Raw genomic sequence first — 13,824 nt, 5'->3', positions numbered from 1 at the left:
CACCTCGGAAACCACCTTTTACTCCTCTAACCTCCAGGCTCCCGCTAAGCCCACCCCGAAGATCACCTCTCCCTCCCCTGCCCCGGTCAAACGAATATGACTTCCCCAAGCCCCTACCCTGACCCGTTCCCCTGAACCCTCCAGATCTTCCCCTCTTGCTCCAAAAGGTCTTAAAGCCTTCCTCATCTATATTAGACCCCGGGGAACCCCCTTTTATCACCTGTGAAGACCTCTGGTTTTTCATTTTTCCTGCCATCACTCCTTCTCCTAAACTAATGTCAGCCACAGGGTTAGGCATTGTTGTCTGAGGGTCGGCCAGCTCGACCTCCATCTCTTTCTGTCTTCCACTATCCTCTCTTGCTTTCTCATCAGTTTGTTGCCGTTTAGCATAAGGGGCGTTGTAATCTCTTCTTACCGGCTTCTCTTTATTACCGTTTGCATAACAGACCTCCCTCGAATGCCCCACATGTCTACAATCCTGGCAATAATGAGGAATTCTATCCCATATGACTTTTTGATGTATTTCCCTCCCTTGAATATCTATCACAATTTCCTCTGGAGGTGATTTAGAAATGTCAATTTCAATACATATCCTAGCAAAAGACAAACGTTTTTGAGTAAAGGTGGCGTAATCAACCTGTATTGGTGTTCCTAGTAATCCCCCAATGGCAAACAAAGCCGATTTTTCAAAGAGATGTATGGGGAGTCCCACTAAATTACACCAGATGGCTGCTATAGGCGACTCAAAGAACGGGTCGAACTCCGGAGTCCATTTGAAAACTCTCATAGGATGTCTGTCTATGAACCAAACCGGCATACCATTCGGTCCATTAAGGAGTTTGGCATAATCTGCAATCAACTTAAATTGTACCAGAATATGTTTTGCATTGATATAACTCCAAGAATACTCACCCACAAGTTTCATCCCTTGGAAGGCTTTCTGGATTTGTTGAGCCGTAGGTATGGAGTGTGAGAACTTTCCAACAATCGCATGACCCAGTTTCTCCGCGAGAAAGGACGTGTCTGAGCTAGAGAAATAGATGGAGGGTAATCCTGAGGATTCTCCTATTATACCAATCTTCTTGATCTTTTCCGGCTCAAAGAATATAGGATCCTTATCTCCATTCTTAATCATATTCGCAAAAGACTGCCTCTGCTCATTCCCATTTTTATTTTTAACTGCCCCTACCTTGGTGTTCTGTTGTAGCATTGAGGAGCTGCTGCCACGCTGCATAAAAGAAGGGGGTCTGCTTCCACCAGGTACCCCAGACTGGGGCTCCCCTGTCCCTTGTTTGCCCTTTCCCTTTTGTTCAGCTGAGGATGAGACCTCCTTGTTCTTAATCGGCTGTGAAGTATTTTTGTTCAGAGGTGGGAAATCCTCATTTGAAAACATCCCACCCATCAGATGATCCTGCAAATTTACCTCCTGCAACTTCACCCCTTTATCACCATCTTCTCCAGATTCCAGCATCTCTGTGTTTTTACTTACCTCCATGCTCTCTTTTGGTAGTAGGAAATCCATGTTTTGCAGTGGCTGTGCCTCACAAAGATCCAGTGCATTATCCATTTCTGCCATAGACACCATGGATTCAGTTACCAGGTTTGTAATCTCTTCATCACACTCTCTAACCACCTTAGCCTCCTTCACTAGTAACATATTTCCATCATCCCCACCAACCCCTTGGGGAAAATCATCAAACACCTCATCAGCAAGTCTACTCTCAACATTCACAAGCCTACCTTCCACCTCCCCTGCCAAGGCAACTACAGCTCCATCATGAGCACCCTCAATACCACTCTCACTTCCCTCTAAACCCAAACCCTCCATAGGACCACCATCAGCATCACCACATTCCGGAATTATCATTAGCATATTTAGTCCCCTTCCTGCACGTCCTTTCTTTCCCTTGCTAGATTTCAGATCGGACCCGTCCATCTCCTTCAGCCCCAAATGGCGCAGAGCTCTGCCGCGTAAGCCCCCCTTTCTCATCTCCGCCATTCTCATCATCGGCGATTTTGGCCCTGATTTTTTTGGACGACCGCGCGCCGCGCCAGAACGCGGAGCTTTCTTCCTTTCCGATCGCCTAACTGAGGGCAAATCTAAATCATCACCCTCAGCCAGAATTGGATCCTCCTGCTCCTCAATTCCACTCTCCTGAACTTCTGAGTCGCCCTCGTCAGCCATTCCCCCAAACCCCAAGCAACAACGTCCAAAATCGATAGTCGCAACCCCACCACCGACGGGAGTGGCTCAGCAACGGGAGAAATTGGCGAGGAACACAACAAAAAATGAAAATCGCAGCAAAACAGTTGGCCACCAGATCTAACTCATAACTTAATTGCTAACTACAACTAAATAATAGTCATTAGATATTCAAATTAAGGGCTTAGATCATGAATCCCTAAATGTCAATATGATCAATGAAAAACGTTAATAATGCCATAGGATTAATTCCAAAAAATATCAATAGGGGTATTAATGTCAATTAACTACTTGTTTAGTTATAACTAACATTTAAAAGAAATCCCAAAACTTTAAATTCATATAACATATATCAAATTAAAGATAATTTCATAAGGATTCCAACGATATCATACATGCATATGTTCCGACGTGAAAATTTGAAAAAAATTTCGAAAATTTTTAATTTTTTCGTACAAGCAGAAATGTCAAAATACTATATAAAATATGTCAATATAAGCAATGGGTTAACATTCTTAAAGCATTGTGTTGACATTCTTAAAGAATTGAGTTGATATTTTCGGAACACTATATTGACATTTTCATCCAAAACTCTAATTTGGAGTTTTTTTTTATCTTTTTCGATTTAATTAATAAATACGAAGTTACACGTGGCAAATTGTAGACCACACATTTTCTAAAATCCTATGGCCTTAAATTAGTTGTAGTTAGCAATTAAATGATGAGTTAACAATTGATCACTTCCCATTATTGTGTTTACAAATTTTGAAAGGAAAATTATTGCTTGTCACTTCTATCTTTGGGTCGATTTTCAAAAGTAGCTCGACCTTAGCAATATTCGGGAAACACATTCAAACCTTCTATGTAGTAAATGTATAAAATATTGGTATGGACATCACTTGTCACACTTCTGGATTTTCGCTAATATTTTATATGAAGTTATGTGAATTTTTTTTCCCCACCTAAGCGGAGAACATTTAATTATTTTTCTTTTTAAAGGAGCTACTATACTTTTCTTCCGCTTCTTTATCTTCCTTCCTCCGTCCGTCATTAAATATTTTATTTTTTCTTTGTCATACATCCCCAATAAATATTCTATTTTACTTTTACTATAAATTTGTATGGTGGAAAATGTCGAAGAGGTGTAGGTTATATACAAATTTTAAAATCATAAATTCAAACTAATGAAGAAAAAAAAATGAAACAAAGGGGAGAAGGGCATAGGAAAGAAGAAAGGAGTAATACTCAATTATGATTATCTTTTATCACACACTTTCCTTTACATTTCTTAAAATTCGTGTTGAACTCAAATGAGACATCTAAATTAGGACGAAAGGAGTAATACTCAATTATGATTAAACCTTGATTAGGGTTTAGGAGGTGTCGGCAAGGTAGCTAAAGATTAGGTTATGTCCATCGAGCAACCTTAACGGGTTCAAAAGTTTATTAGTACTTTCTAATTACTATGAGCTACATTATGTTACGTGATACTGATTTGTATATCGATGGAATTGACACTAAAAAGAACTAGGAAATATATTTTTTAATAGGCAAACTTTGTCAAGTTATCATTTTTAGTCCGTAATATTTAAAAAATATCATTGGAGGTGCGTCAACTTCAACTTAATATTATTTGAGATATTTTTTTATTTTTTAGACAGAAATAGCCTTATGGCCATGAAGAGTAATTTACTCTATTTACTCTCTCTTCTTCATTAAAATATTTAATTCCCCTCTTATTCTTCTTCCCGTTCATCCTTCTCTCTCTACTTCCTCATCTCAATCGTCCCAGTTCAAGTCAATTCCTACACCAATTTGAAGAATTCAAAGCATCAAATACAAGAACCCAAATTCACTTTCAAATGTGTGTAGAAATCGACTTACATTAGGACAATTGAGATGAGGAAGAAGAGAGAGAATAATGAAAGGAGGAAGAAAGAGAGGGAAATTAAATATTTTAATGAATAAAAGAGAGTGAACAGACTAAATTGCCATTCATGATCATAAGGGTATTTCTGTCCAAAACAAAAATAGCTCAAATGATATTAAGTCAAAGTTGACGGATCTAAAATGATATTTTCAAATGTTACGGACCAAAAATGATAGTTTAACAATGTTCGTGATCTAAAAAAATATTGACTCTAAAAAAAACCGTTAAGAATGTTTTTTTAATGCAATTAAAGACGCTAATTTTTGTTTCTAAATATACCATCAACGCTTCAAAAAATGTCCTTATTGTTGGTGGCCCAACTAAAATTAGAGGACGCAAATGGAAACGTTCTAAAAGATCAAAAGATTAAGTTAACTTGTCCTTAATTTAGGATTTTTTTCTTTTGCGTCCTAAGTAGCTCGATTTTTTTCTCATCAATTTTTTGATGATCTAACTTACGAATCGTGACTTATATGAATTGTGATATACTCTCTCCGTCCATCATTTAAAGAACTATTTTGTCATATTGGATTGTCCACAATTTCAAAAAATAAAAAAAAAATTATGCGAATCTCATATTTAACTAACTTTTTATTCTCAAATAAATTTTTTAAAACTCATGTCGAATCAAAATGACTCTTTAATTGGTGGACATAGTAGTATATTAGTGAATTGATCAGCTAGGCGTCAGAAAGAGTGCCCAACGTGAGCGCCTCTTAGAGTACTTTTTCTTTCTAATTATTTGTTCTGCAATTCTCCCTTTTCTTCTCAAGCTCTCTCATTTATGATTTTCTTATCAATATATTACAATAACTTCCACCATTCTTTAATTGAGAATTTCATATTTTTTTTTTCCATTATTAAGGATCTTATCAATTCATAAATTACAATCACCTCATTTATTGTCTCAATAATAAAGCATAGGTCCAAGACACATTTATTTGAATAATAACATCACGCCACATTATAGAACATAGACACAAACATAAAATCATAGCAACAAAGTCTTGAACTATTACACATGAGAAGCAACCAGTACATGATAGTGACACCTTCTTCAAGAGTTTGGACGGTTCAAGATTTGGCAACGAGGTGAGACTCCATGTCTTTAGTGATGTCGATGAAGTAGGAGAGCAACGTAAGGGGATGCTCCACATCTTCATTAAGCATCTCATACTCCAAAGTCCACGTCACCAAATCAATATTATCACCCTTTTTCTCTACATGGGATGTAATGACGAAGTTCTTGTAAAGCTCCAACAAGTCACCTTCGAGCACTTTCAACACAATCAATTTCTTTTCCTCATCAACGGTCTCTACTAGTTCTTTTGCTTTCCTCTGTTTCCCATCTGCGTTTCAATAGTTGGGTAATTTATAGGCGGATTTAAAGTTGGTATGCAAAACCAGAATTTGACAAAAGTTTAGTACTTGTATACAAATACCCCAAATATATATGGGTGTTTATTTATCACGATTGTGTTGGGTTGCAAACTCATACCACGTCGGATAATGAAGGGAAGTCGAAAGCAGTATATAAGTGCAGTCCAACCCCAATTAGTTTGAGGCTTTTCGGGAATGACCTAAAAATAAATTTGTGCGGACTTGACCCAAAGCGGACAGTATCAAACAACGTACTCGACAATCCTAGCTTTCAGGAGTGACCTAAAAACAAATTATAACGTACTCGACAATCCTAACTTTCAGGAGTGACCTAAAAACAAATTATATGAATTTGACTCAAAGCGGACAATATCTAAAGCGGACAATATCAAACTACTAATGTGCTCTCAACAATCCTAATAGAGTGAATGCTACAACTATTTGAGTAAATCCAATAACAATGTAAACAGTACTAAAAGTGTGAAGTAATGAATGTGAGGAAGTCGATGGTGAAAACGTACCATGGGTATAAGTCCAGGTAATGATTGAACCAGCATGGCCAAATTCACCCTCAATCAAATCACAGGCATGCACATATTGGGTGGCTGTAGGAACATCATGTGGTGTGTGTCTGAAGAAGTCATGGAACACATCACCACCAGCTTTGAATTCTATTGCTGCAACCAATTTCCCATGTAAACCCATCTCCAAATCTATTTAATTAAAATTGTCTTTTCCAATGTATATGTAAAGAGTAGCCACAAATCTTTACTTTATATAGGCGAACATGATGAAGTCATTATACACATCACATGTAATATTTAATTCTAAATTTCCCATTCAAATAGTATTAAATTTTTGTTTGATAATTATTTTTGGGCAGTGGCCTAGTAGTGGGTTCCATGAAATTTATTTTGCTGATTTTGGAAAGGGATTTGGCCCTACAAAATCTTACTGCTATTTTAGCACGCTAGAGAGTTTTGCGTTGAATCAAATAAATTGCATACAAATGGAGGAGAGATACGACTATTTCTAATTATTTGAGTTAAGGATATTTTAAAATATGTTGGATTAGTTAAGCAAATCTGATCATTTACGATGGCTGGATATATCTTGATTGATTTCACAATTAAAGTATATATGTCCACGCGATAGACGTCATACTAATGAATTCAACAAAATACTATAACTAAGTATTGGATAATTCTACAGGCCTAAACATAGAGGGTGTGTTGAAGGCTTGAATCCCTATTTTTCTTGCATCCAATTGGTTAAATCCTACTACTATTTCACATTAACTTATATTGTCATCAGTATATATAGGAAGATTGACTTGTTAAAGATATTGTAATCAATATATACAAATTGAATATTACTACTTCCTCCGTCCGCGTTACTTATCATACTTTGATTAAGTACGGATTTTAATAAAAGTAACGGAAAGTGAGTTGAAAAGGTTAGTGAAATATGGAATGTGAGCATACTTATATATACTTTCTCCGTCCCATAATAGATGACACACTTGGATATGACATGGAATTTTAGGAGATGTTGTTTTGTGTGTTAAATTGAGAGAGAAAATAGTATATTTATATTGACGTGGGAAAACTTTTTCTAAAAAAGGAAATATGATATTTTTGTGGGACAAACTAAAATAAAAGTGTGACATCTATTATGAGATGGAGGTAGTACTAGTTTTAATAAATTGTGAATAAAAATGAGCTTAGTGGAATGTGAGATCGATTACCAAAAGTATGTTTCATTAGTATTGACGAATGGACCAAAAAGTAACTAATGACAAAAAATAAAGTAATGACATGTAATGCAGAGAGATGGAGTAACTACTCCCTTCTTTTCCTCCGTCCTATAAGAATATGCATTTTGGGTTGACCACAAGTTTTAATGCATAATTGAAAAAGTAAGAGAGAGTTAGAAAGAAAAAGTAATTAAGGTATTGTTAGTGGAGAATGTGTTCCATCTCAATAGAGAGAAAAAAGTTCTCAAAATTAAAAAGCGAATGTATTTTTGTGGGATAGATTAAAAAGGAAAGAGTGAATATTTTAATGGAATGGAAGGAGAATTATTTTTCCACATGAATTAGGTAAAGTTGTGTTATCACTATATATCTGCTGAAAAAGATGTTACTATTAGTTTATATTTTTTATTAGGTAAGTTGTGTTGTCATATACATATACTACTATATTTCTGCTGAAAAAGATGTTGCTATTAATTGATATATATATTATTGAAATAAATTAATATACTACTATAACATAATCATATCCTTCTTTTACATTATTTCTTCTTATCAACAAGAAATAATATTTAATATAACCATCTTCTATATTTTATATACTCCCTCCATATCATAGTAGCGGAGACATTTCTTTTTGACATACGATTTTAGAAAAATTATTTTAAGTGGGTTAAATAAAGAAAAAATAAAGTAGGAAATGAAAAAGATGAAAAGATGAAAAGAAAATAAAGTAAGAGATAATAAAATAAGTGAGAATAAAGTAAGTGAGAAGAAATGAGAGTATTGACTTTTACATATAAAAAAATGACTCTGCTACTATGAAACGTATTAAAATAACAAAATGACTTTACTATTATGGAACGAAGGGAGTACCTTGGCAAGTGGCAACATGACCTAGCTTCCAAAACCGGAAAAAGGGCAAGAAAAACTAATTTTCTGCAATAATTGCTTTCACCTAAACAATTCATTCCTTCCCAAAACACAAAATAATTACTTGGGGAATTATGTGCTATAAATAAATTAAACCTAAGAAATCTCTCCTTCCAAAAATAAAATAAAAATAAATTATCCTACACCACCAAGAATGAACAGCACGGAGCAATTTGCATGTGGTCATTAATGCCTGTTTCAAATCTCAAGGCAAACTGATAGACACATGCTGTGTAAATGCCGGTAGATATGTTGCGGAAATGACAAAATTATTTCTCTGAGTCCCTCTTAATCATTACTCCTTTGTCCGGTAAAAGTAAGTCTCTTTATTAGGTCGGTTCTGGTTTTAATCGGATCTGGTTTTAATCGGATCGGTTGATCGATTTTAATTTTTTATAAATCCTAATATTGGAATCTGAACCGAAACTTATCGGTTTCGGTTCCAAACCAGTCGATTAAGAACCAGTCGATTTGTGATTTTAATGTGTATTTATTTGTAATTTTAAATAATTCAATACCACAAAAATTATAATTCAATACCTAGAAATATAATAATTAATGAATAAAGACAATGGATTGCATTTAATTATCATAATTAAATCACGCTTACAAAAGGAGTCTTACAAAAGGAGTCTTACAAAAGGAGTCTTCTTGTTATCAACCACCATCTATACAATTTGGACCATGTTAACATAGTTTCTATGTTTAAAAATCAGCTCCGGCAACGTGAATTGGGTATGGGATAAATAGGGTTGAAAATTTGGATTTGAAATTTTGAACAATAATATTTTATTATTAGTATATTAAATTATAAAATAAAATTAAAATTGAAATGTAATAAGATTCCCGGTTAAGAACCGTGCGATTCCGGTTAGAACCGGAAATCGAAATTTATTTTTAAAAAAGAAATGGAATCGGTACCGAAATTGAAACCAATTTTCCGGTTCCTGGTTCCTCAATTAACCGGCCTGTTCCGATTCTTATTGTAACCGAAAATCGGAGAACCGGTTAAGCTCCTACTTAAAAGTGGACTGCATTTGGTATTTTGGAATATTCCTTAAAAATGGACAAAAGTAAGGGATGGAAAGTAAGGGATGAAGAATCCTTGAGGATTAAGCACAAAAATCGAGAGAGAGGGGTGGCGGTTTTTGGGAGTGAGGGAGTGAAGAATTAGGTTTGATCTATGTCATAGTAATTTACTCTCTATTTTCACATAAAATAGACTAATTTTGCAATTTTTATTCGTTTCTTAAAATTATATTAGTTCTAAATACTAAAACTTTTGAACTAAACACTGCTAATAATCATTAATTTTACTTCCACTATATTTTTTCTTTCTCTCTATTACTATACTTATTGTGTATTAAAACATGTGTCATTTCAAGTTGCGCTAATTTTATGAACGAAGAGAGTATACAATATTACAATTGAGGGTGGTGATGAATTCCTAAGTAAGTAGTGATCCAAAATTAAGACCAATTCCTAACCATTAGATAAGGAAATCTAATGGTTCAAATAATGTCAAGTAGATTATATTATCAATTTAAATAAAAATTATATAAATTCAAAGTGTATTAATGTCAATTCATAGTTAAAACTAACCACTTTCTCTCTCTTTAACATAATCTCAAAATTTTAAATTTACGTAACTCTATCAATTAAAATTATTTTCCGCAAAAAATATATCAAATTAAAGATAATTTTATAAGGATTCTGACGGGATCTCAATTACAAATGTTCCGACGACGTTTGGATGATGAAATTTGATAATTTTTATTTCAGTTTTCGTATATGTTGATAAACAGATTTTTATCAACAAATGCATCAAAAAGTTTCAATATAATGCATGTAAAATCTCAATAAAACTGTGTTGATATTTTCGTGTACTTGTGTTGAAATACTCATGTCATTGTGTTGATATTTGTGATAAACTATGTTGATATAAAAATTATAATATGATAACTTAACGACGATCTTACCCCTTTGTTGATATTTTGTCTACTATTTATTTTAATTCGTGAGATTTAATCTCATCTATTCATTTTAAAATCTATGGGTGTAGATTTGGTCTTGATTTTGAGTTATGATACTATAAACAATATAAGAGGACCCTTACAATTTTGATTCAATAGCTCAATGATAAATTTGATAAAACAAAAAAGTAAAAATATATATAAATTAACCTTCAATTTATTTATTTCCATTATAATTTTTATACTAATATAAGATCGGAGATTGTTTGGACATCCAATAGTCGATAAAACCGAGAATATCTATTCTCCGACGAAAAAGAAGAAAGAGAGAAAAAGATGTTGAGAGAGAGAGAGAGCTGCGGTTTGATTGAAAACAACCATCCTCCTCTTTTATCTCATCCTTTTTCCTTAACTTTGAACAAGGTATTTTTACACATTAAGTTAAGAAAAAGACTTTATTTTTATTAGACTTGTATATTTAGCTTCTTTGTACAGTGATTATATGTTAATTGGACTAATATTTAACTTTTCTTCAGGAACCCTAAACAAAATTTAGCAAATATGATGGTGGTCTATCAATTATTTTCTATATTTCAATAATTATCCATAGATGGGTCAATAAATTAGCCTCATGTCATAATTTCAACTTGCTAAAATTTATCCATATTTTTTCACGTAATCGAAAAATCGTACCTTATACCTCCCTACTTATATAATAAGACCTACGTTCGTGCGCCTCCGTCCTAAAGAAAATGATTCATTTCTTGTTGGCACAAGATTTTATACAACTTTATTTTGTGTGTTTTAAGTGGAGTGAATAAGGTAAGACAGAATTAAGTAGATATAAAAGTGTTTCTATATTGTGTACTTTATCTTAGTTGAAACGAACCAAAAAGGAAAGTGGATCGTATTAGTAGTACAGAGGGAGTAATATAATATCAATATTATCAATGAAACACAAACCAAGTCCACTCAATTTCAAATAAGAAAAACAAGTGCCATAAATACAATAGCTTGGAATCTTTAAACACACACAACAAAGTGGCTCTCTCTCACACACAACAATCAGACCCACTATATAGAGAGTAATTAAACACTCTTATTGTCTCAACTAATGCAGAGCAAACCATTATTAAGTTGGAATGACTTCGTTAATTCAAGGTTGGGCAAGGTGGTGAGTCTCAATAGATTTGGTGAGGTCAATGAACAATGAGAGAATAGAAATGGGATGTTCCACATCTTCATTAAGCATCTCGTATTCCATGGTGCATGTCACCAAATCAATCCCACCATTTGTCTCTACGTGGATAGTAATAATCAAATCTTTATAAAGCTCCATCAAGTCACCTTCAATCACCTTAAATTGAATCAATTTTTTCTCTTCATCAATCAATTGGATCACTTCTTTTGCTTTTTTCACCTTTCCATCTGCACGTCAAACACAATGATTTAATACTAGTAGTACTATTTTATAGGTGTGAAATGATACATAATTCTTACTAAGTTGACGTAGGGTTAAACATGATTTAAAAATTCGGTTACGTTATCGTAACTTTAGATACTTCTTCCATCTCATAAAAATATGGGCAATTGATATGACACGAGAACTAAAATTAAATTGGTAAAGTAAGAAAGAAGAGGAGAATGGTAGATAAAGTAGTGCTAGTGGATAGTGAGACTCACATTATTAGTAGTGTTTAATGATGATATAAGTTGTAAATAAGTTGATGTATATAGGTACTAAATTGACACAACTTTCCAAAAATGAAATGCATATGTTTTGTACGACGGATGAAAATAGAAAGCGCATATATTTTCATGGGACGGAGGAAGTATATTGTGAATAAATAAAGATGCACATGGAATTCTAATAGCTTATTATATAAATACATACCATGGACGTATTCCCAGCATATGATAGAACCAACATGACCAAATTCACCCTCGTGAAGATCACATCCTTTTACTATTTCAGGGCTAATTGTGGAAATATCCTGCGGTTTGTGCCTGAAAAGTTCATGGAATACATCTCCACTAGCTTTGTACTCTATTGCTGCAACTAATTTCCCATGTAATCCCATCCCAATTAATTTGATTATCAATGTATTATAAATTTAATTGAAGTGGAGAGAAGGGTACAGAGATATTCTTTGCAATCTTCCCTTTTTATCCCAATTGTAATATTTTAGTCTAAATTTCTCCATCTTATTCCTTTTATAATTTATATAAACATATTAATTTCTATATTTGGACTGGGCACATGGCTAATGGGGTCCTTGTAAAGTTTATTTTATTATTTTATAGCTATTCATAATTTTATCATTATTTTAATAATTATTGATCATTTAGCTTAGACACGCCAGATCTATATGATGGTATGGATGAGATACGCTGACATTTTTAAATCTTTAAATCTATATTAATTCCTTGATAAAAAATTAATCATCATTCTCCACATATCTCTGTCATTTTTAAATCTTTAAATCTATATTTATTCATCGATTTATTATAAAAAAATTAATCAATCATTCTCCACACATCTCTCGATTTGATACAGAATGATTATATAGTGTTTTTAGAACTAAATTGATAGAAAATAGAATGTAGAATGACATTTATCTAGTCTTTTGAAAATTGAATTGATGGAAAATCGAATGTTGAATGCAAAAAACATGTAAAATTAAAAGACTGAGAGAATAATAAAAATTATATGTATTGGATTATGTTCGGTAATTGTTGGGTTCTGGTGGCGCACATCCGAACTCCACATTAGTATGATATTGTCCGCTTTGGGCAAAGCCCTCACGGTTTTGTTCTTGGGGTACTCCCTAAAAGGCCTCATACTAATGGAGTAGGGGTAGCCCATTTATACACTTGCAAGTCTTGTTCATTCTCCGATGTTGGATATGGTTTGCTCCCTTTCAATCCTCCCCTCATACCAAGACCACCGGACCACAGACCACATGCCTACCCCATGTTACAGGTCACCAGGTCACCACAGGTCTTGGTCGAGCTCATCACATCGGAGAACTTGCAAGCGCAACCACCGAACCCCGAGCCACACAGGCCCAGCCCTGAACCAGGGCTCTGATACCATTAAACCTAGATCCAGAAAGGGTGTTTTTCTAGGGTATCCTGAGGGTGTTAAAGGATATAGGATCTAGTTAAGAGATCAACCCGGTTTTAAAGTAGTAATTAGCATGGATGTTGTGTTTAATGAGCTTGAGTTCCCTTGCTTGAAATTACCTGATAACCCAACTCCAGCTGCTGTGGACAATGAGCCTCTTATGGAGGTGGAGTCCACAGAATCTCTCACTGGTGTGGAGCATCCTAGTGATACTCCAAGTGAGGTGGAGCAACCTTTCTGGAACACTTACCCTGTCTACACTCCTGATGACACACCCATGAGGGAAACCTAAATGTGATTGATGAGTTGACTCCCCCAAAATGTGAATGTTACTGGTGTTAATGAGCATGCTACTCCTATTAGAAATGTTTCCCCTGCTCCTGTTCAGAATGTGATTAATAGCCCTGCTGGTATTCAGAATGCCATTGATGTGCCTGACTTGCAGAATTATGTGCTTGCTAGAGATAGAACTAGGAGAACTAATGTGAATAAACCTGTTAGGTATGATGGCTATGTGGGCCTGGT

At 34.3% G+C, this 13,824-nt stretch overlaps 2 protein-coding genes across 2 annotated transcripts; both read right to left on the bottom strand.

The window, feature by feature from the left end:
- Positions 1–5,056: 5,056 nt before the first annotated feature.
- LOC125222695 (kirola-like) lies at positions 5,057–6,268 on the bottom strand. The gene is made up of 2 exons (XM_048125453.1): positions 6,035–6,268; positions 5,057–5,482 (listed from the first exon to the last, which is right to left on the bottom strand). The coding sequence occupies exons 1-2, from the start codon at positions 6,216–6,218 to the stop codon at positions 5,208–5,210; spliced, it is 459 nt and encodes a 152-aa protein (XP_047981410.1). The 5' UTR covers positions 6,219–6,268; the 3' UTR covers positions 5,057–5,207.
- A 4,855-nt stretch (positions 6,269–11,123) lies between these two features.
- Positions 11,124–12,300, bottom strand: LOC125220110 (kirola-like). Its single transcript, XM_048122247.1, has 2 exons — positions 12,067–12,300; positions 11,124–11,600 (listed from the first exon to the last, which is right to left on the bottom strand). The coding sequence occupies exons 1-2, from the start codon at positions 12,251–12,253 to the stop codon at positions 11,329–11,331; spliced, it is 459 nt and encodes a 152-aa protein (XP_047978204.1). The 5' UTR covers positions 12,254–12,300; the 3' UTR covers positions 11,124–11,328.
- Positions 12,301–13,824: the final 1,524 nt, after the last annotated feature.

Source organism: Salvia hispanica, chromosome 4 (genome assembly GCF_023119035.1).
Source record: "Salvia hispanica cultivar TCC Black 2014 chromosome 4, UniMelb_Shisp_WGS_1.0, whole genome shotgun sequence".
Lineage (NCBI taxonomy): Eukaryota > Viridiplantae > Streptophyta > Magnoliopsida > Lamiales > Lamiaceae > Salvia > Salvia hispanica.
This window is presented reverse-complemented; position numbering and strand designations above follow the sequence as displayed.